The following is a 26,444-nucleotide window of genomic DNA, read 5'->3' as shown; positions in this document are numbered from 1 at the left end:
TATTATCACATTACATAGATTTCATTTTAAGTACTGTATCTGTGATTTTACTTATGCACAGAAAACCCACAAATCTGTAACCATAATTTTCTTACAGATCCAGTTCAAGGTAAATTTTCTCCAAAAACTTTTTCTTTTTTTTTTTTTTAAGATTTTATTTTTAAGTAATCTCTACACCCAACATAGGGCTCAAACTCACAACTTTGAGACCAGAGTCTACCAACTGAGCCAGTCAGGCATCCCCTCTTTTCTGCTCTCATCTCAGTGATGATTCTAATAACTTGCCCTCATTAGCCTCAACATATGTAAAAGAATTTCTCTTATGCAAAGCAATAAGAATCTATGTGATAAACTGAAAAAGAAGGTTAGGCAGGGGTTATATTTCTCTAAGTCTCTGCTTTTTAACTACACACAGAAAACTAATAATTGCATTTACCTCAGAGGGTTAATATGGGTATTAAATTAGTCACTACCTAAAAAAAAAAAAACCTTAAAATGGTGCCTGGACTAAAGTGAGGCCCTGAAAAACTTTGAATAATATATTTTACATATATATATTTCATATGAATAATTTATTGTAAATAAATTATCATAAAGCCCTTGGGAGGAAAAACCATGTTTTCTGCTTTGTATTCACCTTGGTAACAGAGTAGAGCAGTATACCATACTTCTCCTTTGGTGAATATTTACTAAGCAACTGAATGATGTTTAAGTGATATTCAGACACAGAATATTAAATCTTCCATCATCTCATTTTCAGTTAACTTTTATATGTCAATGTTCATCTTATATTTTAGAAGTCATAGAATTGCCTAATTACAAGAAAATTAAATTCTTCATGTTGAATATCTATTGTAACAAGAAAAAATTAATCCATAGATGTCTCTGAGCTATAAAACTGGCAATAAAACTCAGTTTATCTGCAATTTAGAAATTTAAAACAGTTTCATTCTAAATGCACAGATGTAAAATAATTAGCTATATTAGTAAAATACTCCAATACTCAATTCTCGATTGCCATCGTGACCAGCTGCTACTCATATTTATAAAGTGCCTAACACTTTCTTCTGTGTTATCATCTCTCCATGTTTAGAGGCAGAAGAACTCACAAACTATTCTTTATGTATTAACAATTGAGGATAGCTAACATTTTTGGAATGGACTTAAGAAAACAGTTCTATATATAATATCAATTATTCCTCAGTATCTTTTGAATATTCTTAGCTTATTCAGTAGGTGTTTCTGCCGTTTGTCTGCTGATCTGCTTAATTTACAAATCCGTCTTACTTACATCCTCACTTCTCATCAAATTGAAGAGCCGTATCACTAGATACTTAAAGGAAAAAAAGCCCTTTTATCACTGCTGTCACCTCCAACTCTGTAGCTAAAAGAAGATTTTTATATGTTTCCATTAAACTATATTCTCCAGATGTCCCTGTTCCCAATAATGGCACTATACTCTTTCAGTCATTTAATTTTGAAACCCCAAAGATTTCCATAGATTGAGAGACATAGAATAGAAGTTACATGCATAGGTTCCCTCACTCACAAATTGCCACACAATTTGCTTAACTCCTCTGTTCCTCAGGTTCCTCCTCTGCAACATGAGGAGATAATAGTATCCTCCTAATAGGATCGTAGGGAGGATTAAATGAATTAATACATTTAAAGTGCTAAGAAGAATGCCCGGGATATGGTAAGCCTCAGTAAATGTTTGCCATTACTATAACCTTTCATCTTTCAAACCAACATTTACCAAATGCTTGTCACATCTGCTTCTACCTCTCCATCCTCAAAGCCATTTCCCTGCCCAGGGCTCTTTGCATCCATGCACTTCCTTGTCCCCCAGCTGTGACTCATTCATTTACTTACCTATTTATTCCCCAGATGTTCAATGAAAAATTGCTATATGCCAGGAACTGTTTTAGGGCCTGGGACTGCAAAAGAGAGCAAAACAGACCTGATCTCTACCCCCATGCCATTAATGATATAGCGCAGGGATCAGCAAACTGTAGCCAATGGGCCAAATCTGATCCATTACCTGGTTTTGTAGATGAAGTTTAATTGGGATGCAGCCACGTCCATGCACTTGTGGATTGTCTGTGGCTGCTCTCAACAGTGGGCAGAGTTGAACTGTTGCAACAGAGCCTGTATGGCCACAAAGCAAATTATATACTGCTAAAGTTTGCCAGCCCCTGTTCTAATGATAAAAATACAGTAAGATCTGGGGCGCCTGGGTGGCTCAGTTGGTCAGGTGTCTGACTCTTGATTTTGGCTCAGGTCATGATCTCAAGATCATGGAACCGAGCCCCACATTGGGCTCCATGCTCAATGGGGAGTCTGCTTGAGAGTCTCTCTCTCTCTCTCTTCCCCCCCCCCCACCCTGCTCACGTGTGCTCTTTCTCTAGCTCTCTCTGGGTGAATAAAGTCTTTAAAAAAAGATAGTAAGATCCCACTAAAGTTAAACTTCTATTAACTATAGAGTTTATTGTTACACCATGGGGTCCTCTTACACATACCAAATTAATATTTTTAAAATATGCCTCATCAGTCATGTCAGTAGTCAACTTAAAATTGAACTTTCATGGGGTGCCTGGCTGGCTCTATCAGTAGAGTATGCGGCTCTTGATCTCGGGGTTGTGAGTTCAACCCTCATAGGGGTGTAGAGAGTACTTAAAAATTAAAAAAAAAAAAAAAGTTGAACTATCTCAGCCTGTTACTCAAAGCCCTTGAGCTCAAACCTCCTTTTCTAGCCTAATCTTCTACTGCCTTTCCCTCTTGATGCACTCATTTCATGTAGGCAAATCTCACTTCAGAAGCCTTCCCTGAATTCACTAAAATTGTTTAACTGTCCTTCCCATGGGCTCACATAGTATTCATCTTTGCACTTGTCACATTGTATTTAAATTGTCTGCTTACTAATCTGATCCTCTCAGAAAGAGCAAGTCCATGAGCACAGTGACAGACACTTAGCTTGTAAAAAATAATAGTAACAAACATTATTTAAATGAATGAATATCTACCTCTTCTTTGAGTTTTTTTCTGCTTTTTCCACTCTATGGACACCTCACCTCACATACACACACCTTTCCAAAACCCACATTTCCTCAAGGGAAGTAGTAAATACATGGTTAAAGGATGAAATGTTAATGAATTAATTTCAAGGCTTAGAAAAATATTGTCATCCAAACTAGAGAACAATGAATAAACAGATCTGAGACTTTTTATTATCTACCTTTCACAGGTTGCTAAAGAAGCCAGGAAGAGAACAAAAAGAAAATTTTGATCTTGCACAAAATCATTAGGGTGAAAATATCTCTTAAAATATAATGTAAGAAAATAATATATGGTATTTGAATGTAATTTTTTAAATCTTCAAATGCAGAGCTAACTGCTTCTGACCTAAAAATTCTGAGAGGAACAATATGAGAATTTATTTTATTTAAGAATTATTTTTTTCAAACAAGTTCATAACATCTGTATTATACTGTGTTTAGTGTGATTTAAGCTATATTTAATATAAAAATAAATATTTTACCGTTGTCATGTCTGTCTATAAGGCAATGAGATTAATTTTGGTTTTAGCTTTTTTTTTTCCAAGTTGATAAAAATAATCCACTAGATGGCGCAATTATCATAAAAAGTAATATAGTCATAAAAATTCTTACACCTTTATTTCTTTTATGAAATTGGTAAGACAGTCTATTTTTGGCTTCTGTTTTTTTATTTTAGAATCTATTAAATAGAAAATCTGTCAATTTGAACAGGAGGAGAAAAGGAAATTTATTTTTTATTTTTTTAAAGTTTTTTTTAATTTTTATTTATTTATGATAGTCAGAGAGAGAGAGAGAGGGAGAGAGGCAGACACAGGCAGAGGGAGAAGCAGGCTCCATGCACCGGGAGCCCGACGTGGGATTCGATCCCGGGTCTCCAGGATCGCGCCCTGGGCCAAAGGCAGGCGCTAAACCCCTGGGCCACCCAGGGATCCCCGGAAATTTATTTTTAAAAAAATAACATTTACAGGAAAATAGCCAAAATGTCATACAGTGCATATCATGCCTTCCCTATGTCAGAAAGTAGTTGCAAAGGCATCTCGTGCTAGCCTAGGAAGGCCCTACACATACCCTAAATTCCTAAATTCTAAACTTCATTGTACAAAATGCCACTTGAAACGTGTCGAAATGATCCAACCAAAGCAGTTTTTTCAATCTGAAGGACCGTAGGTACATTAAGAAGGTTGCACACAGTGGATTGCCGGTAGGGACGGTCCCTGCTGGGGGACAGCAGCGCCCCCACGTGAGTCATCCAGGCTCAGGCCACCGAGTGCAGGCCCACCTCTGGGAGCGCCGCAGGAGAGGACTGTGAGCCGGAAGACAGTCTATTTTTGTATTATAGTTCTTTACATATTTCATGCTTTTTGAACTCTTCAAACAATAACTAAAATCGATATGCAATTTTTAGCAGTTTAAATCAGTATTTTGTTTTTCTCCGTTTTGGACATAACCTTATGCAACTTTTCAAACTTTTTTTTCTCTGCACAAACTTTGATACAATAATCATATAAATCTTCTTTCATCAGGACTCAGCTAAATACCCTATTTAATGAAATGCCAGCATCCTCAGAAACTATTGTTTGCTTGTTTTTGACCATTTTATGCATGTGCCTATGCCTCTTTCTATAAGTTCCAAATAGACAAGAATTTTTGCTTTGAATTCCTCCCAGCACCAGAGTGTAACAGTACATTGGTGAGCATGTGGCTGTAATATGAATATTGTTCCCTGAGTTTTCCCCATGCTGGTTTCTGGATCCTGGCAGCACTTGTCTGTGCTACTTACTTGGCTCCTCAGCCTATGCAGCCCAGTGGTGCTTTCCTCTAGCATGCCTTCACCTCTGCCGAGGCCAGAGTTTATTCCTTACATGCCTTCTGCCCATCTGTTATGACCTAAGATAGTGCTATGCACATAGTAAATACCAAAAAAAATTTAGTTGTTAAAATGAATTTTGGTAAAGCATAAATGTGATTAGAATGCCAAATAATATAGGAAAATATAGGAGTTTGAAATGAATATGTTCTTAATAAATATGAATAGGCAAACACGGTCATTTTTATTTTAAGAAATAATAATTGGGTCAATAAAGAACAAGAAGCCTATAAAATATTGCCTATTTTTGAGCCTATATACATCTATTATTTCAGGAGCATTCTCATTCATTGATGATGGGAATGTAAATTGGTACAATTATTATGGGGAGCAGGTTGGAATATGTGTCCAAAGCCTAGAAGTCATGATGATATTTAAATTTACCCCAAGGAAATGACCAAGATGTGCACAAAGATTCAACTAGAAGAGTTTTATCACTGTAGTTTGTAGACAGTGAAAAATTAAAAACATAATATCTCACAAGTGACTATAAGGATAAAGTGTATCTTATCAAGTCAGTGAAATAACATTCAACCACGGAATGTGAGGTGTGAAAGAGAATTTAATGAATATGGAATAAAGAGTTCTGTTAGTGGAACTATGAGGTATTATACATCTTGAATGATCTTCCCAAATGAAAATGTTGAAATCCGAATAAAATATAAAGTGTATATATTCAGAACACTATTACCCAAAGGGACAACAACACATCTATAGATCTCAAATGAATAAAAGCAAGACTCTAGAAAGTGAGCACCAAAGTTGGCTTTTGCCCTGAGTTCCTGCTAAAATGTGAAGCATGTATGACCTTACCCTTTGAGGGCTGCACAGGCTACAGTGGACCTGTTTTAAAAGCTAAGGACTGCCTAGTAGGGGATCTATTAGCAGACTCCTCCCAGGCCTGAGACTCCTAGGAGCAACACCATCAATGGAAGAACAAAAGAAAAATAAGCCTTGTTATTAGACAAAGGGAAAGCAAGGAAATTTGGCTATCTTGAACTTGGGATTCATTTGAAGGGAAAGGTGTACAGAATAAAAGGCTAAGAATAGCCAAGACACTCTCAAACAGAAAAACAAGGTAGCAGAAAATTGCCGATCTAGTCATCAAGACCTATTATAAAAGCAGATGAAATTAAGACAGTGTGATATTGAAAAAAAAAAAGACAGTGTGATATTGGCGCCAGGTTAGAAAAACAGGATAGAGAGGACCAGGACAGTGCACACATGGACAGGGCTCATGAGTGGGAAAGAATGAACTAGTCAATGAAGAAAAGCTAAAACTATTGGTCATCCATATGGAAATCTGTAACTGGATCTCTAACCCTACATGAAACACAAAAAATAATTTCAGATGTATTAAGATATAAATGTAAAAGGAAAAAAACTGTAATAGTCTGAAGAGACAACATAAAATAATAACTTGCTAACCTCGAAATAGGGAAAGCTTTCTTAAATAAATTATTAAAAATGCAAACCATAAAAGAAAACACTGAAATTTCAACTACACAAAAAATAGGAACTTCTGTTCATCGGGTTATATGGTATGGACAGTTAATGCAGCAGCTACATGTGTCAATATGGGTGAATCCCAAAGATGTAATCTGGAATGAAAGACAGTAATATCATTACATTTATATAATGTTTTAAGAAAAGGAAAACTAAAAACTGTTTTCTTCTGGGAGTTTTACAGTTTTGGGCCTTACATTTAATTCTTTAATCCGTCTCAAGTTAATTTTTTTAAGTGGTTAAAATAGTGGTCTTGTTTCATTCTCTTACATGTAAATATCCAATTTTCCCAGCATTTTTAATCTTAAAATTTACTTAGAGGAAGTAGCAGAAAGATCCATGGCAAGTGCTAAAAAAAATGTCAGTCTTACCATGGTCAGAAGTTATAAGTGATTTTGATTTTCTTCTTTTGATTTAATCTCAATTTTATGAAGCTCTTACCTATTGTTAATGATGTTTGCAGAAAGAGTGTTCATTGTCCTTACTTCCCCCTTCCCCCTCCCCATGACATATAATGTGCCATATATGTTGCTATTGACAGATATTGTCATATACTGGTTGACCCACCCAGTGCGGACTACATGAGCTGCCTTTAATCCTCAGAATCTGTAAGGATTCCTCCAGCCTAAATAAAAAATAAAACTGAAAATATTTCTGTTTTCTACCTGTCTTATCTTGACTTGCTCACTTTAGGAATTATACTATAGGTATAATGCATTCAACAACCCCAGCAGTGCTGTTAATGTCATCTGTGTCTATAGTTTGTCATTAAGCAAAAAACCATTGTAATGATCTGAGAACAAGTCAGTTTGACCCTGGTCTCATAGATATAGTCATAACGTAAATTTACTTTTGTTGCTCGCTGTCTTTTTAAACTTGCTTAGGAGTCATTGTCTTCTTAGAACTGGATTAAAACATGGGAGGTCCATTGAAATTTCTGCTCCAGCTGAACTAATAAGACACTTTAATTTGCAAATATACTCTCAATTCATTAATTCAAAGGGTCCACTTCAAAATACTAACAACACTTCACTTTTCATGACTGTTGGCCTAAACTCAGCCAGGGTTTACCACATGAATGAAAGGTCTCTGAGAGAGGTGTGATCTGCTACTGCTGTCTTTTCCCAGTCTAGTGGTTTCTGACTCAGCGCCACGCACCGCATCCTGGAATGGACTTCCTTGACTTGCACCATTGTCTGATGGTTTAGTGCTCTCTGGGCCTGGAAGAGATAAAAAGCAAGCCTTTCTTTCATGTGCCCTTGGTATATAGGGTTGCCAGATTTAGGGGGGAAATACAAGACACTCAGATAAATTTGAATTCCAAATAGACAATAAATACTTTTTAGTCTATCTCAAATGTTGCTTATCTGAAATTCAAACACTTCATGGGACATACTGAAAAAGTATTCATTGTCTATCTGACTTTTAAATTTAATCAGAAGCCTTACATTTTATTTGGCATCTTTACATTTAGTGGGTCCACCACTCTCCTGTTGAGCTCCCTCCATATCACTCTCTAAATCCAGACACAGTCTGTCTTCAAAATAGGAAGTCTCCTTTACCTCTCAGATTCTGGCCCTGCTGTATACTGTCTGCCTGTCACTGCTGAGGTCTCTTCAGCTACGAGGATACCCTCTGGGCAAGATCCCTTTTACATGTCCCCAAGCTGATCCTAACTCAAAGTGCCCAGCCCATCCCTGGGTGTCACTGCCATCTGCCTTGCCTCTGGAGGGGTTCACATTTCCTTTTGCAGCCCCAGGAGCTAGACTTACATGTTCACCAACGTGGGGGAACATAAATTGAGCTGAACTTCTTTTCTGCTAGGATCAAGGTTAAGAGGCAGTGACTCTGTTCACAGCCTCTCCCTGGGTGGTGAGGTCAGGCAGGGAGAAGGACTTACAATTCTGTTCTGTACAAAGCAATGATTCTCTAAAACCTTCTTCAATTTCCATGTGCTAAACCTTTTTTTTTTTTAATTTTTATGTGAAGCCCAGTAATCCTATAATCAGTCATTAGGTCTTTCCCTCAACAGTTTGGCTCTTGGTAGCATGAATCACAATTTGCTTTGATATACAAAATCTTTTCTATCTTGGGACCTCAGTCAAAACTCTCAATCTAACATCAGCAAGTGTATATCCATCTCTATTCAAATGCTCAAATCATGTGACCTTCTTTCTCAACCTACAGCTGCGACTGTCCCACTGGGTGGAAAGGAGAATTCTGCACAGAGGCAGTTTCCACCTGTGACCCTGAACATGACCCTCCACACCACTGTAGCAAAGGAGCAACTTGTGTTCCGTCGCTTCACGGATACACCTGTTACTGCCCTCTGGGAACCACTGGAATCTATTGTGAACAAGGTAAGGCAAAATTTCAACTCTTGATTGTTCATAAATTAACTAAGTCCATGTCCTTTCGGAAAAGTGAAATTAAGAATATGTAATAATCCTCAACTTGCATAAGATCTGGATTTCCTCCACATTATACACACACCGTAGGGTGAAAGGGAGTAGGCAGGATAGGGCACTCTCATTCTATCCATCATAAATAGAGATGAACCAAAGTCATTTCTCTGCCGTGCCGCTTGTAGCCTAATAGCACAAACTCATCTTCATGGACTATCACTCAGCTAACACTGGCAGGAGAAGGAATGTGTTTCTCCACTGCCTATTATCCCCAAACTGCAAGCGAAAACTCTATGCTACATTTCATGCTTTCATCTCCTCCTATAACTTCCCTGACCACCTTCCCCTATCCCTGCCCTTATAGGCAAGATTGATGAGAGGGTTAAGAAAACTCTGCCATCTTCAAATCTCCTCAATCACAGCATTATCTTCTGATAAAGCTCTAGGAACACTAGGACAAGAGAACCCCTGAGGTGAACAAGTGACCACAAACTCAAAGTCTAAATGGGGACGTCATAAATGATGGGGACCATCAGTCTATGGTGAAAACTAGGAAAGTATATGTTGTTGAATATCTGAAGTTCTGCATCTTCCAAAAATCAATACTGCATATTTCATTTTGTCATATTTGGTGTAGTTCTAAATATCACAACAAAATTCAAATAAAAGATCCCCATGACATCATGCTCAGAGTTCTAAAAATTTAGTTGTGTAACAGGCCCAGTCGTGTTACTATAAGGCTAATGGAATGGCCTGACTGAACCTGCCCAGCCAGTCAGTATCCAGATGCACAATCCAAGTGGGTCCCACTCCTACTTCAGTTTGCTACCACCTGCTGGCTGCTGTCCTTTTCAGTTTAAGTATCACTAGGGATGATTGTGGGTCTTGGGACTGACTGGGACTTCAGAACAGTGTGGCAGAGAATCCAAGGAACTCATGGTTAAGGAATCTCAAGAGATTAAGCTGGAAAATAGGGGGTCATGGAGTTTTACCTGAGATTAGATAATCTACTATTACTCTCTCCCACCTCACCCTCTACCTGGAAGATAAAACCTTAGCCTCTACTTCCCCTATTTAGGAACAAAGGTTGGTATAGAAGGAGTACAGGAGCCAGCCACCAACTGTGTTGTATAGACATATAATTTGCGGCAGTTATCGTAATATCATATTCCTATGTGTGGTAAGAACAAATTTAATCTCAGATAACTTTATCATATACACTAATGCAAATATTTCTTATCCTATATTCTTTGAGATTGTATGTGTGTTTAACTCTCCTCCAAAAGTCAAACGTGTTGATAAATGGAAGACATTGGAGGTTTAAAATACTAGTGATTTAGTGAAAGAAATTTTTAATCATGTCACAAGGTGTAACTGAAATAATGAGATGGAGTTTTGTGTCTGGCTTATTATGGAAATCAGTCTTTTTCATAATGACATTAGAGACAGATCTTGATCTTTTAAAAATGGCAGTTCTTAGTTCCTGGAATGTGCCACACTCCATCCTGGAATAGCAGTTTTTCTCATACTCTTTCCTCTGCCTAAAATGTTCTCATCTGCCCCTCTACAGTCACTAATACTTATTTATCCTTCAGGTTTCAATTTCAGACCTTACTTTTCTAGAGAAGCCTTCCTTGATTCTCTGTCATAGAAGTGACGGCAGTGACCATGCCTATTTTTGTTTACTGTTAAATCTCTAACACCCATCATATAGTGCAGAGCAAAAAGAAAAAAAAAGATAGATAGATAGATAGATAGATAGATAGATAGATAGATAGATAGATGTATCTGTTATATACATTTCAACATACTGGTTCTAAAATAATAAAAACTGATTGTAATAGTTTTCAAGCAATAGTTCTTGACTGTAGTGAACAGCTAAGTACTCAAAATTTTATCAAGATAGTGTACTTCTATTACTCCCAGAAAGATAGCCATTAGAAACTGAAAGAAATAATAGAACAAGTTAACATAAGGGCTAGTAACTAACAATAGGGCAAGATAGATTTTTGAAGCTTAAAAGCTCAAATGATGAAGACCTGGGGGGTTAACCCAGAGTTTGTTTGGGTTGTGTGTGTATATAAATAGGTTATATAGAGAAATGGCAGATTGAGATGATAGATAAAGACAGAAATAGTGATAGCAATAAAGTTATTTCATAGAGAGTCTACAAAGTATGATAAAAGCTGTCAGAAAAATTGTATCATCCTCATAGAATTCTGAACAGAGTTGACTACTGATATACCCTGCTATGCTATAAAATGAGTTTGACTCATTTAAAAAAATAAGTCATAAAAAATTGTATCATAAATGCAGTTTTTTTGACAGGAAAAAATATTATATGGGGGGTGGGGCCATAGATTTTAGATTCTCAATTGAAAGTCATCTTCTATAGTAATTTTTATATTAAAGTTGATTTTAAGAACTATAAACTGTATTTTAAGAACTATAAACTGTATTTTTGGTGGAAATAATGAAGAGAGCTTAATCCAAATGACAGAGAAAATTTTTAAAAAAGATTTTATTTATTTATTCATGAGAGACACAGAGGTAGAGAGAGGCAGAGACACAGGCAGAGGGAGAAGCAGGCTCCCTGTGGGGAGCCTGATGCAGGACTCGATCCTGGGACACAGAATCATGCCCTGAGCCAAAGAGGGGGACACCAGGATAACACACTGAGCCGAAGGCAGATGTTCATCCACTGAGCCACCAAGTCATCCTGACAAAGAGAAACTTTAAGTCTAATTTTAAGTCTGTTTTTTTCATCTCCATTGACCCATTGACTTGGCAATTTTCCAAAATAGTAGCTATGGTACTAAAAGTTAATTAAATAAATAAATAAATAAATAGCACATAGCAACCAGGCCTCTGAAACCAGGCAGCAGTGCACTACTGTGTCTTGCCAATGGCTGCATTTTTCTAAATACCAGACAGCTCTTTTCCCAGTTGCATCACAACCAGGACCCCATAATTTCTACTCAGTATGGGCACCTAGAATTGGGATTCAATTCACCTTTATTGTACTTATAAACTGCTATAAAAATTATCAATGAATTCAGTACCAGCATCCTTAAACTTACAAATGCCTAAGATGTCCTCTTTTTCCTTCTTCTTTTCTATTTTCCCATTCCAAGAAACCTTAAGTCTTAGTAGGAAAATTAATTTGACTATACATGGAGCCTCTGACTTACAGCTTTCACACCTACCTAGTTTTATGACCATCTTTATTGTAAATAAGCCCCCCCCCCCCCAAGAATCAAAACTCATGCTTGTAATCTCTGAGTGACAAGAACAAGATGCAATTGATTGGCAAATCCAATGACACTGGAGGGGGGAGGAATGGTAAAAGGGTGTCACTTGCCTCAAAATACAGTCAAGCATTAGTAACCTTTGTTCTTTTCTCCTTCCCTTGGAGAACTGCTTATAGTATGGATTATTCACTAATTTAGTAAGATTGTTTACTAGTTCCAGACCAAGTGCGAGGGAATACTCCCTTAAGAAGATAGCTGCCCTGCCTCATAGAATTTACATTCTAATAGGGGGAGGCAAGCAAACACCATATCCACCAATCAGTGAGGAAAAATACAGATTGAGTTAATGCCAGAAAGGAAATAAAGAGGAAGAGGAGATAAAAAGTCATTGGAAGAGTACATTTTAGTTGGGATCGTCAAGAAAGGACTGTAAGTAGGGATATTTGAGCTAACATCTGGTGAGAATTAGCCATGTGTGAAGGCACGTGGGATAAATACTCTAGGCAGAGGCTAAACCTAGAAACAGGAAAATAGGGACACCTGGGTGGCTCAGTCAGTTCAGGTCATTATTCTATGTCCTGGGATTGAGTCCCATAGGCTCTCTGCTCAGCAGGGAATCTGCTTCCCCTTTTCCCCCTCTCCTCATTTGTGCTCTCTCGCTCGCTCGCTCTTGCTCTCGCTCTCTTGCTCTCTCAAATAAATAAAATCTTTTTTTAAAAATTAAAAAAACAACAACAGGTAAATAATATTACATATTTGAGGGAGAGAAAGGCAGCCAGTATTCCCAGAATGGGAGATAGTATTATAAGATGAATTTGGAAAGGCAAGCAGAAGTCAGATCACATAGAGTCTTGGAAAACATGGTAAAGAATTTTAATTTCATGCTAACAAAATAATAAGCCTGTGAAGACTATAAGCAGGAGTCTAAGAAGCAGAAAACTTGCATCCTGATGTTTCCAATAACTAGTGATTTGTTTCTGCTGTATCCTTTAACTCTCTGAGCCTCGATTTCATTATCTATAAAGTGGCAATCGTAAGTGTGCCACCTATTTTCCATCTGCCCCCCATTCCTGGTACTACTCTCACCTCTCTCCCTCTGCTCTGTATTCCCAAGGCCTTCCCAAAGGATTACATCAATGGGCTCCCATGTAGTCTGCCTCCAGTTGAATTTAGCCAAAGGAAGTCACCAACAGGCCATCAGAGGACAGAAGAGCGAGACAGAGTTATTTATTTCCTTAGAAATAAACTTCCTTGCCACTAGGTCATCAAAATTTCCTTTATCCAAGGACACAGTGTCTGTCAGGAGATTCTCACCTACCCCAATTTTAGGCCTAGGAGTAGAAACAGTTCCCTATTGAGACTAACCCCAGGGCAACACCCTGTATCCTATAATTTCCCTAAACCCTGCCCACATCTTTGTAAATGGTCTTTCCATTCCCTTATTTTGAGACTACTCTATTTGATCATATCATCTGTTCACTGCCAGGACCCTCACTGATATAATAAGTATTATTTTGTCTACCTTACAAAATTCATAGGAGGTAACATATAAAAAAGTTATTAAGTATAAAGTACTATAAAATATAGAGTATTATTTTTCCTCTTGTTCTCAAGATCCAAAATTCAGACCAACATTCTTAATAAAATAATTCAGCTCTATTATGAACTAAATATAAATCTTGGTATAGGGAGTTCCAGGAATGTAAAGTCATAGAATATTACCAATCATCTTCTAGTCCAACCGTATCAGTTTTAAATGAGGAGACTAATGCTCAGAGAAATTAAATAATGTACCAAAAATCTCAGAATCAAGTCTCTGGACTCTCAATCCAATTATTAGTAGTTGCTTAATAATTAATTAATATTAACACAGTAGATCATCAATGAGTTCAAAAATACTCTATTTCTAGATGTTAGCAGTCCCTTATAATAGCCATTCCAGAACTAAATGTAGTATAGGAACTAACAATATAGAGGTAACATATTTATCAACAACTATCATACTCCAGTTATCTAAGAAAACCTAATAAAAGGACAGTATGATCATTAAAATTCAAATAACTTCAAAAGTAAAGTTGGTATTTAAATGAGTCATCAAAAGCTAGGATTGAAAAGAAGCTTGAATATCACTTAATCCCAACTCTTCTACTTTGAAAGAGGTAAAAATCAAAACTCTGGATTAATGGTACTGAAAATATAAGCCTTCACACTGCCAATCCAGTGAGTGTCCCATGATACTGTATTGTTTATATTTCATAATCAATACATAAAAACTACCAGTCACATGAAATAAATGGAATCCTGTGCAGCTTGTGACATGTAAAACTGGTTAATAAGATGCCCTTGTCCCAGCATTTTAAGTAGTCTTAAGCATTTTAAAATATAAGTGTGTATCTGAGAAGAGTGGTGGGGGAAATTTTTATCCCAAGGTTACAATTTAAGTAGTGAAATTTGACTTTGTCTATCCCTTACTCTTAAGATGTCTGACTGAAGGGAAAAAGTGATCTTTCAAATCCCTTAAAACATTTACCTATAACTGACAGAAAGAAAAATCCATCTAAGGACAAGAGAAGGAGAATTCCTGATTGGCATAACTTTTCTTTTCACTATGGCCTCACCTCAAACTCCTTAGGAATTCCACTGAGGTATGGTGCTGTGGTAAGTAAAATATTAACAGGCCACTTGAATTCAATGGCTTTTAGGATCATAGCCACCAAAAATGATTCAAAATATCTGAGCCTGGTTCAGAAGTGCAAGAATCCACAATGTTCACATTGCCTGGCTGACAACACAGCTCAGATGTGTGTTTTTTAAACACTGAGGGAACCTAAACCAGCTTTAAAGATTAAACTGAAGATAAAGAAGGATGGTCAGCAAGCAATGGATCTGGGTTTGACAGTTCACAGAACTATTGATCTTAACCTAAAAAGAAATAACAGTTTAGGGTAAATATTTTGCAATCCAGTTTAGTCATTAAAATATTCTATTTCTAGCAGAATTCTGGCTTACAATTATTTTGCAAGATAGGCAATATGCCCAGTTACTTACCTTATTTACTCAAAGCTTGTTCATTTACTCTTTTTTTTTCTGTTGTAACTGTATTTCCTGTTACAATCTATGGTTTACAACTACACATATAATTACTGAATCATAAAATCTCTCCTCTCCATTTATTTTCCTCATATTATTGGTAAATTGTTTTTTTTCTTGGAATACTTTTATACCACTAAATTTTAGCTATTGCATATTGTTGACATTTAGCCAAATGAGATTCTGTAATATGTGTGTTTTTAACTTTTAGCCTGGAAAATACTGAAAATGTTTCCATTTTTCTTACATTCTTTCCATTCCTAGTGCAATTTTTGTCCACCCATTTCTCATTCCCTTAGGTACAGAAACCCATTCACATGCTGGCATTTTGAATGAAAAGGCAAACGTTCAAGCTACTTAGACCATCTTGATGCCAAGGATACTTTATGGCCCATTAAGCCCTAGGTTTCATTGAAATTAATTCAAGCTAATGGAGAAGCTCAGTTCTTCAAGCTTTCCTGACACATGGGGTGCTTTCCAGCCAAGTCTTTGGTTTTTCTGATAGTAGAGAAAATAGGCCACAGCACTTATAGATGACAATTTCAGGAATCGTTACTGTTTGTCTATGTTCAGATGCTCCTTTCCAGATGTATTTAACCATCTGGGAGTAGAGTAGGTAATTCACAAGCTTTCTTCATAGAAAAAAAAGGATTTTATTCTTTATTTCCCCTATTTTCAATCCCATCTTGACAGTTAATAAGAATGTGGTTACATGTTTACTAGATCCTCTATCTGTAGAATTTTGTAATACTTGTAAAAACTAAATAGGAACTAGCTATAATTCCTAGGAACACACATTTTAGTTCTTTAGTATTCTTTCTGTGTTCTTTAATACAAGCTGCTAAATCATAAATGAAACTCAGCGAGGAAGTGAATTATATGTAACAATTCTAAGGTTTATATGAACATTAAGCTTTCCAAGTGTCTAAAAGAATAGAAGTTGCAGGTGAATCTTAGTAGAAAGAAACAAACACAACTGCTTTTTCCCAACCTTGGACTTTAGGCAAGTAACTTAATTTTCCTGAACATTGTGTTTCTCAAGTGTGAAAAGAGAATATGTCAAAATCTCTGGGGGAAATTTTTGGCCAAAGTTTGGGAAGAGTCCATACTCTTTGTCAAGTCCTAAATTAATGATTATTCATTTTTATAAGGTAGTGAGTGGAAGGTTAAAAACTCTTGAGACAGACATCTATAAGAGGTTTTTCTTCAACAAAGTCCTTTTTATTTTCTATTCAAGATAACAGTAAGTAATGAACAAAACGCACTCACATTACATTTGCAGCTTTTACTACTGTTTCCTCCCTTGAAATGTTTCACATGTTGAAACATAAACCCTGTCCCCCACCTTAAGAAGGCAGCAAAACAATTAATTAATCAATCAATTAATTAATTAATTAATTTTAAAAGTTTGCTTAGTCACTTTCTATGGACAGGACTTCGTTGCCTCCCCACCCCACCCTGAGTAGGTAGGTTTGCCTACCTTTTAATCTGAAATGATTAACAGTGATAAGATCCAACCACAAACTTTACCTTCCAATTTGGGGAGCTAAGAGGTAGGCTCCCTCCTGTTTCCAATAATAATACTGAAAAGTGACAAACTACAAGTTTCATGATCATGAAAGATATAAAGAAATATTATTTCATTTTCTTCTTTTGATAAAATCTGTATAATCTATGTTAAAAAAAAATTTAAAAAGCAAACTCTCCTGTACCATGTTATTCTAGTGACCAAGGAATATCATATGACAAATGGTCAAGAAAGCACTATGGTCTGAGAGGCAGAATTGGCTAAGAGTCTCCTAATACAGCTTCATAAAGTTTATGATGGGATCTCATTGAAGTAAAAAGTTCAGGACAAAAAAAAAATGTCCAGGACAGTACCTGGCACCCAAGAAAAACTCCATTAGTAATTAGCCCCTCCTACAGAGGAAGAAAAATGTATTAGATTACAGTTGTGTTAAATACAAGCCAAGTCCGCATAGACATTTTGAACATTTTCATTTTTAAAATATGGGTTAGTTTTAAATAGATTCTTAAGTCAAAATATTTTAAACCTCCTAGTGTGAAAAAAACAGTCATTTTATTATATAAAAGATGTTTAAAAATATTTCATCATTATGATCAACATAGTTGACATAAACTTTTCAAAATGACTGAACAAAGTATTTTTTTTAAAAATTCGTTCTCTGTAGGAGTATGGCTGATTATTAAATGTTTAAAAAATATATTTATTAGAAGATACTCAGGCCACATGAAGAGATCAAAGCACTGTCAGACTCTCCTTTCAAAGAGTCAACAATTTAATTGGACACCAGGCAAAAGTCTGTGACAATCAAATCAAAATATATAATTGAAATCACAGTTCAGGGAAAAGAGGAAGAAATATCCCAGGGGATTGACTGTTTTAATTGCTAAACAATGATGCAATATGTGCATTATATCCTGCTACTAAGGATTGAATAGGCATTAGAAAGCAATGGAATTAAAGTAGGTATCAAAAAATAGGTAAGATTTGGATAGACTCAAATGGGATGGTAAGGTAGTTTTCCTAAGAATGAGAGCCACTAGGAAAGCATACGGAAGAATCAAAGAATGCACTTGCAAATGTGAGTAAACCTCTTCATCTGAAAAGGGAATGCCAGATAAAGTCTAAATTATTAAAATACCTCTGAGAAGGAAAGGAAGAGACAAGTGTAAGGCACAATGGATTGAAAAGTCATCAGGGGATGCTTACTGAGCTGGAGGGTGTGCCTTTCACATCAATGATGCTCAATTACATTTGTGAAGTACATGGTGATTATCCAAGGTTTATAATGTGGATGGCATATGCATATAATCAATATAGTCTCCCAGACCTTCAAATAAGCCTTTGAGACTCCTGAAACAGCCATAAATCTTCCTACACAAGTTACCTGATTCAATGGCTTGTTTTATTATTTATGACACTCCAAGTAGCATAAGAAAGAGCTCACAGTAAAAAAAAAATATATATATATATATATATATATATATATATATATATATATGTATATTTGAAAAGTAGTCAAGATAGTGGTAGAAATATAAAATCTGTCCTCTCAAGGAAAGAAAAGAAAGAGAAAAGAGGGAAGAGAGGGGATAATTGATATGCAGAGGGACAAAAAGAAAACACCGAGCAACACAAGACAAAACTAAAGTCTAAAACATGGTATGCAACTGAATGTAAAACTAACTTTAGATTTCCTAGAATTCAAAACATAAAACACAAAGGTTGCTACTCAATTATTGCCTAATAAAAGAAAGCATACCGGTAAAGTCATCACATTAAGGACAAAGAATTGTGTCCTAATATAAAACATATTGAGTAAGCTCCAATTTTTTAAAAAAAATAAACAGCAATATATATATTTGATGACAATTTTCTAGAAAATGAAGAGACAGGGGATCCCTGGTGGCTCAGCGGTTTAGCTCCTGCCTTTGGCCCAGGGCGTGATCCTGGAGACGCAGGATCGAGGCCCACATCAGGCTCCCTGCATAGAGCCTGCTTCTCCCTCTGCCTATGTCTCTGCCTCTCTGTGTGTGTGTGTGTGTGTGTGTGTGTGTGTGTGTGTGTGTGTGTGTGTGTCTCAAGAATAAATAGATAAAATCTTAAAAAAAAAAAAAAGAAAATGAAAAGACATTATATATATATGGGCATTTATCATACTGACACACAATAAAGGCTAAGGGTATAATATAAAGTTATAGTTCCATATAAATAATTATGCCAAAGCTACATGAATAAAGAATTCTAATGATGTGGCATGTTTCTGGGATAATACTAATCCTTAAAAATATTATTTAACATTTTCTTTAAACCATTGTTTTTTTTTTTAAACATTTTATCTATTTACTTGAGAGAGAGACAGAGAACAAACAGTGGGAGGGGCAAAGGGAGAGAGAGAAGCAGACTCCCTATTGAGCAGGAAGCCTGATGCGGGGCTCAATCCCAAAACCCGGAGATCATGACCTGAGTCAAAGGCAGAGACTTAACTGACTGAGCCACTCAGGTGCCCCTAAACCATTGCTTTAAAATATAAATTATATCAGCAAAGTTTTTGATAGTCAAGGCAAAGCAAAAAATTAAAAATTAAGATCCCTATAAAGAGTCTAGGTATCCTGGTTATTAATTGAATTATATGTTATTACATGCTTTATCTCATTTACATGCTTTATTTTTCAGATTTAAGTGACAAAGCTGGTGTTTTCATGTGAAAATTAAAGTTTAGCTAGGCATCAATTCAAAACCCCAAATTCTCCAAAAAATAGGGAGTAGAACACCTTGTCCTAGAAGATTTTGATAGCAAGAATCACCAGATGTCGCTAAGTATCATAAAACAATCTTGTGATTTTTATAGAATACTTAATTTCTAAGCAACACTCCTTCTTAATGGGCCTCCAAAGATCATTTAGAACCAAATCGCCATTCAAATAACTAAATGAGTTAAACAATTAAATAGTGTTATTCAGCATTATCCATATGGGTGCTAAAGAAAGTCTGCCTAAAGGAATGATTTTACTTTTTTAGTAATTGATACTTAACCATTCCTTCTGTTAGCAATTAGTCAACAGGTTCAATTGCTCATTCACACCACTCCCATAAGACTCTAGTAATGATCCAGCAAAGAGAAAGGATGTTTAGCTTCCATTTTTGCTATAATAACAAGGTGTATAATTAACCTAAAATTTGTCCAGCTGCTTAAGTTGAGATGGACAGGTAAATACTTAAGATTTCACATAGTTAAGGATGGAAAAAAAGTTACCTCTATCCATTAGATTATAACAAGTTAAGAAGCTACACTGAAGTCATATGCACTTACCCATAGACCTAAGAGGTAAATAATAGATTAACAAATACTATAAAAAGTCTTAAATTATTTTTATTTTGTTGTCTTTACTAACTGAATAGAACATAGCTATGGTACAGTAGAAAAACTGTGGCTAAAATCAAAATATTTTGCATTAAACATAATGAAATTGAAAGTATAACATGGAGAGCCCTGAATCTATTTGCTGAGAACACAGCAGATGTAAATCAGTGAGGAACATCTGTTTAACTTCATAGGCTTATAGGATATGGAGATTGAGAACTATCTATTTACTAGGTAAACTATGCTCTGAGAGCATCATGATAAAGTGTTCTGGGAATTAATGTATCTTAGAAATCTTGAGTTCACCACTAAGAACAGAAACATTTTGTAGTAAAATAACCTTCAATGGGACTTATTCAATTTAAAGTGATTAAAGGTATGTTTTTAAAAAGGAGGTGGCACCTATAAGGCTTAGTCAGTTAGGATTCTGCCTTTGGCTCAGGTCATGATCTGAAGGTCCTAGGATTTAGGCCCACGTCAGGCTCCCTGCTCAGTGCGGAATCTGCTTCTCCCTCTCCTTCTGCTTCTGCCCCTCTCCCTGCTTGTGCGCTCTCTCTCTCTCTCTCTCTCTCTCTCTCTCTCTCTTTCTCTCAAATAAATAAAAATTTAAAAAATAAAGCAAAATTTTAAAAATGAAGTTGCTACATCCAAGATAGAGAGGTGATAAAATTTTTAATAAATGAGGGGAGTTTTGCAGAGCTTTAGGTTTTAAAGGAAATTTATGCATTAAAAGCAGAGATGTAGGTTAATAAGATGGCAGAAAAGGAAGTTACAAACTCTGCTTCTCCCAACAGACACCAAGTAAACAACAATAAATGGACCATCATGCCTCTTTGAGAATTCTAGAGGCCAGTTGAGAAGCTACAGTATCCAGGCCATAATTGTGGAGAGACTGGTAGGGCTGGAAAACTATCATTTTGCATCCAAGTAAAGACGTACTCAGGCTAGAATCATCAGGGGATATTAAATCTAGGGGGTAGTTTTGATGAATAGCAGATATACATGGTCTTACACTATCTCCCCACACTACATATGAATTGCAAGAAAAAATAAAGCCACAATTATACAATGGAATATTATATGGTAGAAAAAAATTAGTCAACACCTTGACCAAGGTGATCAAAGTTAACTTCACCAATGAGGGACAGATAGATATCATATGCCTCCATATGTTATATACCCTGAGAAAAATCCATCATCATCTATGAATTATTTCAGCCAAGAATGCATAACCTGAATCTAATTATTAAGTAATCAGTCAAACCCAAAATGATTCATTTCAAAAAAACAGAGGGGAGTACCTGCATGACCAGTCAGTTGAGTATCTGACTCTTCGTTTCAGCTCAGGTCATGATCTCAGGGTCATGGGATCGAGCCCCGTGTCAGGCTCCCTGCTCAGGGGGAGATTCTCTCCCTCTCCCTTTGCCCCTCTCCCCATGCAAGTGCTCTTTCTCTTTCTCTGTCTTTCTCTCACTCTCTCTCTTAAATAAATAAATAAGTCTTTAAAAAAAAAATAAGAGGAGGAAAATATTAAAAAAATGTCAAGGTCATAGGGAGAAGAAAAAATGGTGGAATAGTAGAGAGACCCTGGGCTTTCCTTGTCCCTCAAACATAGCTAGATCAACATCAAATCATTCTGAACAACTAGGAAAAATAATCTGAGGATTAAGAAAACAATCTGCACAATTGGACAGAGAACATTGAAGATGCAGAATTTGGAGATGTGAATTGGGGGAGAGGAAAGCTACAGTGCCATGCAGGGGAAGAAGCACTTTTCATGGAGAGGAATCAGGAAAGGAGGGAGAGAGTGGGACAGCAGTGTGTAAGGTTTGTGCAAGACTCCATGGTGTCGGGATTCCCTGGATCACACTGGGAGAGAACATTCCCCTAAATGGAGCACATTTGGAAGAGGGTATAATGCCTCTCCATGGCACTATTGAGTGGCCATTCAACAGCAGTGGAAAGAGGTGCACATAAGAGAGCTTATAACTGGTTACAGCTTTTCACTATAGACTCTTGGAACCTACACAGGTGATGACTACTTTTCTGGGACAGAACAATGAGGCTGTCCTCTGGGGTTGAAGAACAGGCCAGGCCCATACCTTGCTGGGTCCTTTAAGATTTGGAGTTTTGAATCTCAGCCACTGGCCAGAGAAAACACTGGAGAACTATATTGCTGGGTATGCTAAAGGCCCAGTCACAGACAGGTTGAGGGCAGGGATATGAAAAAAAGCCTGGAACACAGGAGGGGAGATTTGTTCACTTTTCCATGAAGGCCTCTTGAATAGTGGTGGCCACAGGTTCCCCTTCCCAGGGACAAGAGGTGGGGTGATGCCATCCTCCACCCATCACTCCTTCCTCACCCCTATCACAGCACACCAGCATGGTTGGACTTCAGAGAGAAACAAAGCACCTCCAGTGGAGGCTGGAGTCACACCAAACTCGACCCCCCGACTCCCAGCTGGGTCATCTTTACTAGTGTAGATGTGACTGTGAAGCAGTGCAGCAACCTCTCCCTCAGAAGACCAACAGAGGCCCCAATCTGTACCAAGTCTATTGATAATATAGTGCTCCAAAGTGTCAGCTTCAGTTCTGGTGAAACTAGGACCAGGCTTTCCTTTTTTAAAATTTTTTTCTAAAAAAAAAAAAAAAAAAAAAAAAAAAAAAAAAAATTTCTGTGTTTTTTTTTTTTTCCTTTGGAATCAGGCTGATAGTTTGCTTGCTTGCTTGCTTATTGCTTTTCCTTTTTTCTTGGATCAGGTTTTTTGGTTATGGGGCCGTTGTCTTTTGGGGGGGTTAAAATCAGCTTTATCTTAAGCATACCTAATTAAAGGTCCAAACACTTATCACTGTGAGCCAGAAGGAACTCTGCAGAGGACTGACTTGTGGGAAAGAGCAGCCAAAACACAACAGCATGGTGCACACGCATACACCAGGAACACTTCCTGAAGCACCAGGCCCTGGATAGTGTTATGACTCCTACTTAATATAGTATTACTCTCAAGAACAGGAAACATAACAAGCTTTCATAACACTCAAAAGACAGAAACCTAGACATAATGACAAGATGGAGGAATTCTCCCCAAAAGAAAGATTAAGAAGAAATCACAGCCAGGTATTTGCTTAAATAGATATAAACAATATATCTGAACAAGAATTTAGGGCAGTCATAAGAATACTAGCTGGGGTGCAAAAAAGCATAGAAGACATCAGAGAAACCCTGGCTACAGAGATAAAAGACCTAAAAACAACTCAGGCTGAAATAACAAGTGCTATAGCTGAGATGCAAAACCGACTGGATGGAATTACGACAAGGATGGAAGAAGCAGAGGAATGAATAGGTAATATAGAAAATAAAATTATGGGAAATAATAAAGCTAAAAAGAAGGAAATAAAACTATTAGATCATGAATATAGACTTAGGGAACTCAGCGATTACACAAAGTACAATAATATCTGTTTACCATAGGAATCCCAGAAGAAGAGCAGGTAAAGGGACAGAAGATGTATTTGAATAAAATATAGCGGAGAACCTCTCTAATCTGGTGAAGGAAACAGACATTTAAGTACAAGAAGCACAGAGAACTCCCCTCAAAATAAACAAAAACAGATCAGCACCAAGACATATCATAGTGAAATTTGCAAAATACAAAGATAAAAAGAGAATTCTGAAAGCAGCTAGGGACAAAAGGTCCTTAACCTAACAAGGGTAGACACATAAGGTTGGCAGCAGAGCTGTCCACAGAAACTTGACTGGTCAGAAGAAAGTGGCATGATATACTCAATGTGCTAAAAGGAAATAATATGCAACTAAGAATACTTTATCCAGCAAGGCTGTCATTCAGAATGGAAGGAGAGATAAAGAGTTCCCAAAACAAGCAAAAACTAAGTTTATGAACACTAAACCAGCTCTGCAAGAAAAATTAAAGGGGATCCTTTGAGAGTGAGAGACCAAAAGCAACAAAGACTACGAAAGGAACAGAGACAATCTACAGGAACAACAATTTTATAGGTAATACAGTGGCACTAAATTCATATCTATCAATAATTACTCTGGACTAAATGCTCCAATCAAAAGACACAGGGTATCAGAATGGATTAAAAAACAAGACCCTGTTTACAAGAGACTCATTTTAGACCCATAGACACCTCCAGATTGTAAGTGAAGGGGTGGAAAACCATCTATCATGCTAATGGACATCAAAAGAAAACCTGAGTAGCCATACTTATATCAGACAAATTAGATTTTAAACCAAAGACTGTAATAAGAGATTTTTAAAATGGGCACCATATCATAATAAAGGATCTATCCAAGAAGATCTAACAATTTAAATATTTACACCCTCAACTTGGGAGCAGCCAAATATAAAAATCCATTAACAACAAACTTTTTAAAAACTCATTGATAATAATACCATAATAGTAGGGGACTTTAACACACCACTCACAGCATGGACAGATAATCTAAGCAGGATATCAACAAGGCAACAATGGCTTTGAATAACACATTGGATCAAAGGTACTTAACACATATATTGAGTATTTTATCCTAAAGCAGCAGAATATACATTCTTTTTTGAGTGAACATGAAACATTCTCCAGAACTGATCACATACTGAGTCACAAATCACCTCAACCAGTACAAAAAAACTGAGATCATACCGTGCATGTTTTCAGACCACAATGCTATGAAACTTGAAGTCAATCACAAGAAAAAATTTGGAAAGACCACAAACACATGGAAGTTAAAGAACATCCTACTAAAGAATGAATGGGTTAACCAGAAAATTAAGGAAGAAATTTAAAAATACATGGAAAAAAATGAAAATGGAAACATGACAGTTCAGAACCTTTTAGATGCAGCAAAGGTGGTCAAAAGAGGGAAGTATATAGCAATACAGGCCTTCTTAAGAAGCAAGAAAAGTCTCAAATACATGACTTAACCTTACACCTAAAGGAGCTGGAAAAAGAACAGCAAATAAAGCCTAAGACCAGCCCAAGAAGGGAAATTAATTAAGATTAAAGCAGAAATAAATGATATACAAATAAAAAAAATAGAACAGATCAATGCAACTAACAGCTGGTTCTTTGACAGAATTAACAAAATTGATAAACCCTTAGCCAGACTTATCGAAAAGAGAAAGGATCCAAATAAATAAAATCACAAATGAAAGAAGAGAGATCACATCTAACACCTTATAAGAAGATGTAGAAAATTTGAACAGACCCATAACTAGCAAAGAAATTGAATCAAACAATAATAAAAAAACTGCTGTCAAACGAGAGTCCAGTCCCCAATGGCTTCCCATGGAACTCTATCAAACATTTAAAGAAGGACTAATACCTATATTTCTGAAGCTGTTCCAGAAAAACAGAAATGAAAACTTCCAAATTCTTCTACAAGGCCAACATTACCTTGATTCCAAAACCAAAGACCCCACTAAAAAGAATTACAAACCAAACCAATATCCCTGATGAATATGAATGCAAAAATTCTCCACAAGATACTAGCTAATTGAATCCAACATTACATTAAGAGGATAATTCACCATGATTAAGTGAGATTTATTCCTGGGCTGCAGGAGTGGTTCAATACTTGCAATCTACATGATACACCACATTAATAAAAGAAAGGATAAAAAAACATATGACCTCCCAACTGTTGCTTAAGAAGCATTTGACAAAATACAGCATCCTTATTTGCAAAAAGACCCTCAAGAAAGTAGGGATAGAAGGAGCATACATCAACATCATAGAGGCTATAAATGAAAGACCCACAGCTCATCATCCCCAATGGAAAAAACTGTGAGCTTTTCCCCTAAGGTCAAGAACAGAACAGGAATGTCCACTCTCACCACCATTGTTCAACATAGTACTGGAAGTCCTAGCCTCAGCAATCAGACAACAAAAAGAATAAAAGGTATCCAAATTGGCAAGGAAAAAGTCAAACACACTCTTTGCAGATGACATAATACTCTATGCAGAAAACCCAAAAGACCTCACCAAAAAAATTGCTAGAACTGACACAGGAATTCAGCAAAGTCTCAGGATATAAAATTAACGTATAGAAAATCTGTTGCATTTCTATACATCATTAATGAAGCCGCAGAAAGAGAAATCAATGAATCGATCCCATTTATAATTACACCAAGAACTGTAAGATACCAAGGAATAAACCTAACCAAAGAGGTAAAAGATCTGCATGCTGAAAACTATAGAACACTTATGAAAGAAATTGAAGATCACACAAAGAAATAAATGCTCGTGGATTGGAAGTGCAAATAAAAACGTTTATACTACCGAAAGCAATCTATACATTCAATGCAATCCTGATCAAAATAACACCAGCATTTTTCACAGAACTAGAACAAACAATCCTA

At 36.5% G+C, this 26,444-nt stretch overlaps 1 protein-coding gene across 1 annotated transcript in view; it reads left to right on the top strand.

The window, feature by feature from the left end:
- The window catches only part of EYS (eyes shut homolog), a 1,553,129-nt gene that overhangs the window by 1,514,272 nt on the left and 12,413 nt on the right, over positions 1 to 26,444 (top strand). The window contains exon 38 of the mRNA XM_055330595.1: positions 8,617 to 8,789. Within this exon, the coding sequence (XP_055186570.1) occupies positions 8,617 to 8,789 (173 nt within the window). The remainder of the gene's footprint in view (positions 1 to 8,616; positions 8,790 to 26,444) is intronic.

The sequence above is a fragment of the Nyctereutes procyonoides genome, unplaced genomic scaffold (assembly GCF_905146905.1).
Source record: "Nyctereutes procyonoides isolate TBG_1078 unplaced genomic scaffold, NYPRO_anot_genome, whole genome shotgun sequence".
NCBI lineage: Eukaryota > Metazoa > Chordata > Mammalia > Carnivora > Canidae > Nyctereutes > Nyctereutes procyonoides.
Note: the sequence above shows the minus strand (reverse complement) of the source record. Positions and strands in the feature narration are given on the sequence as shown.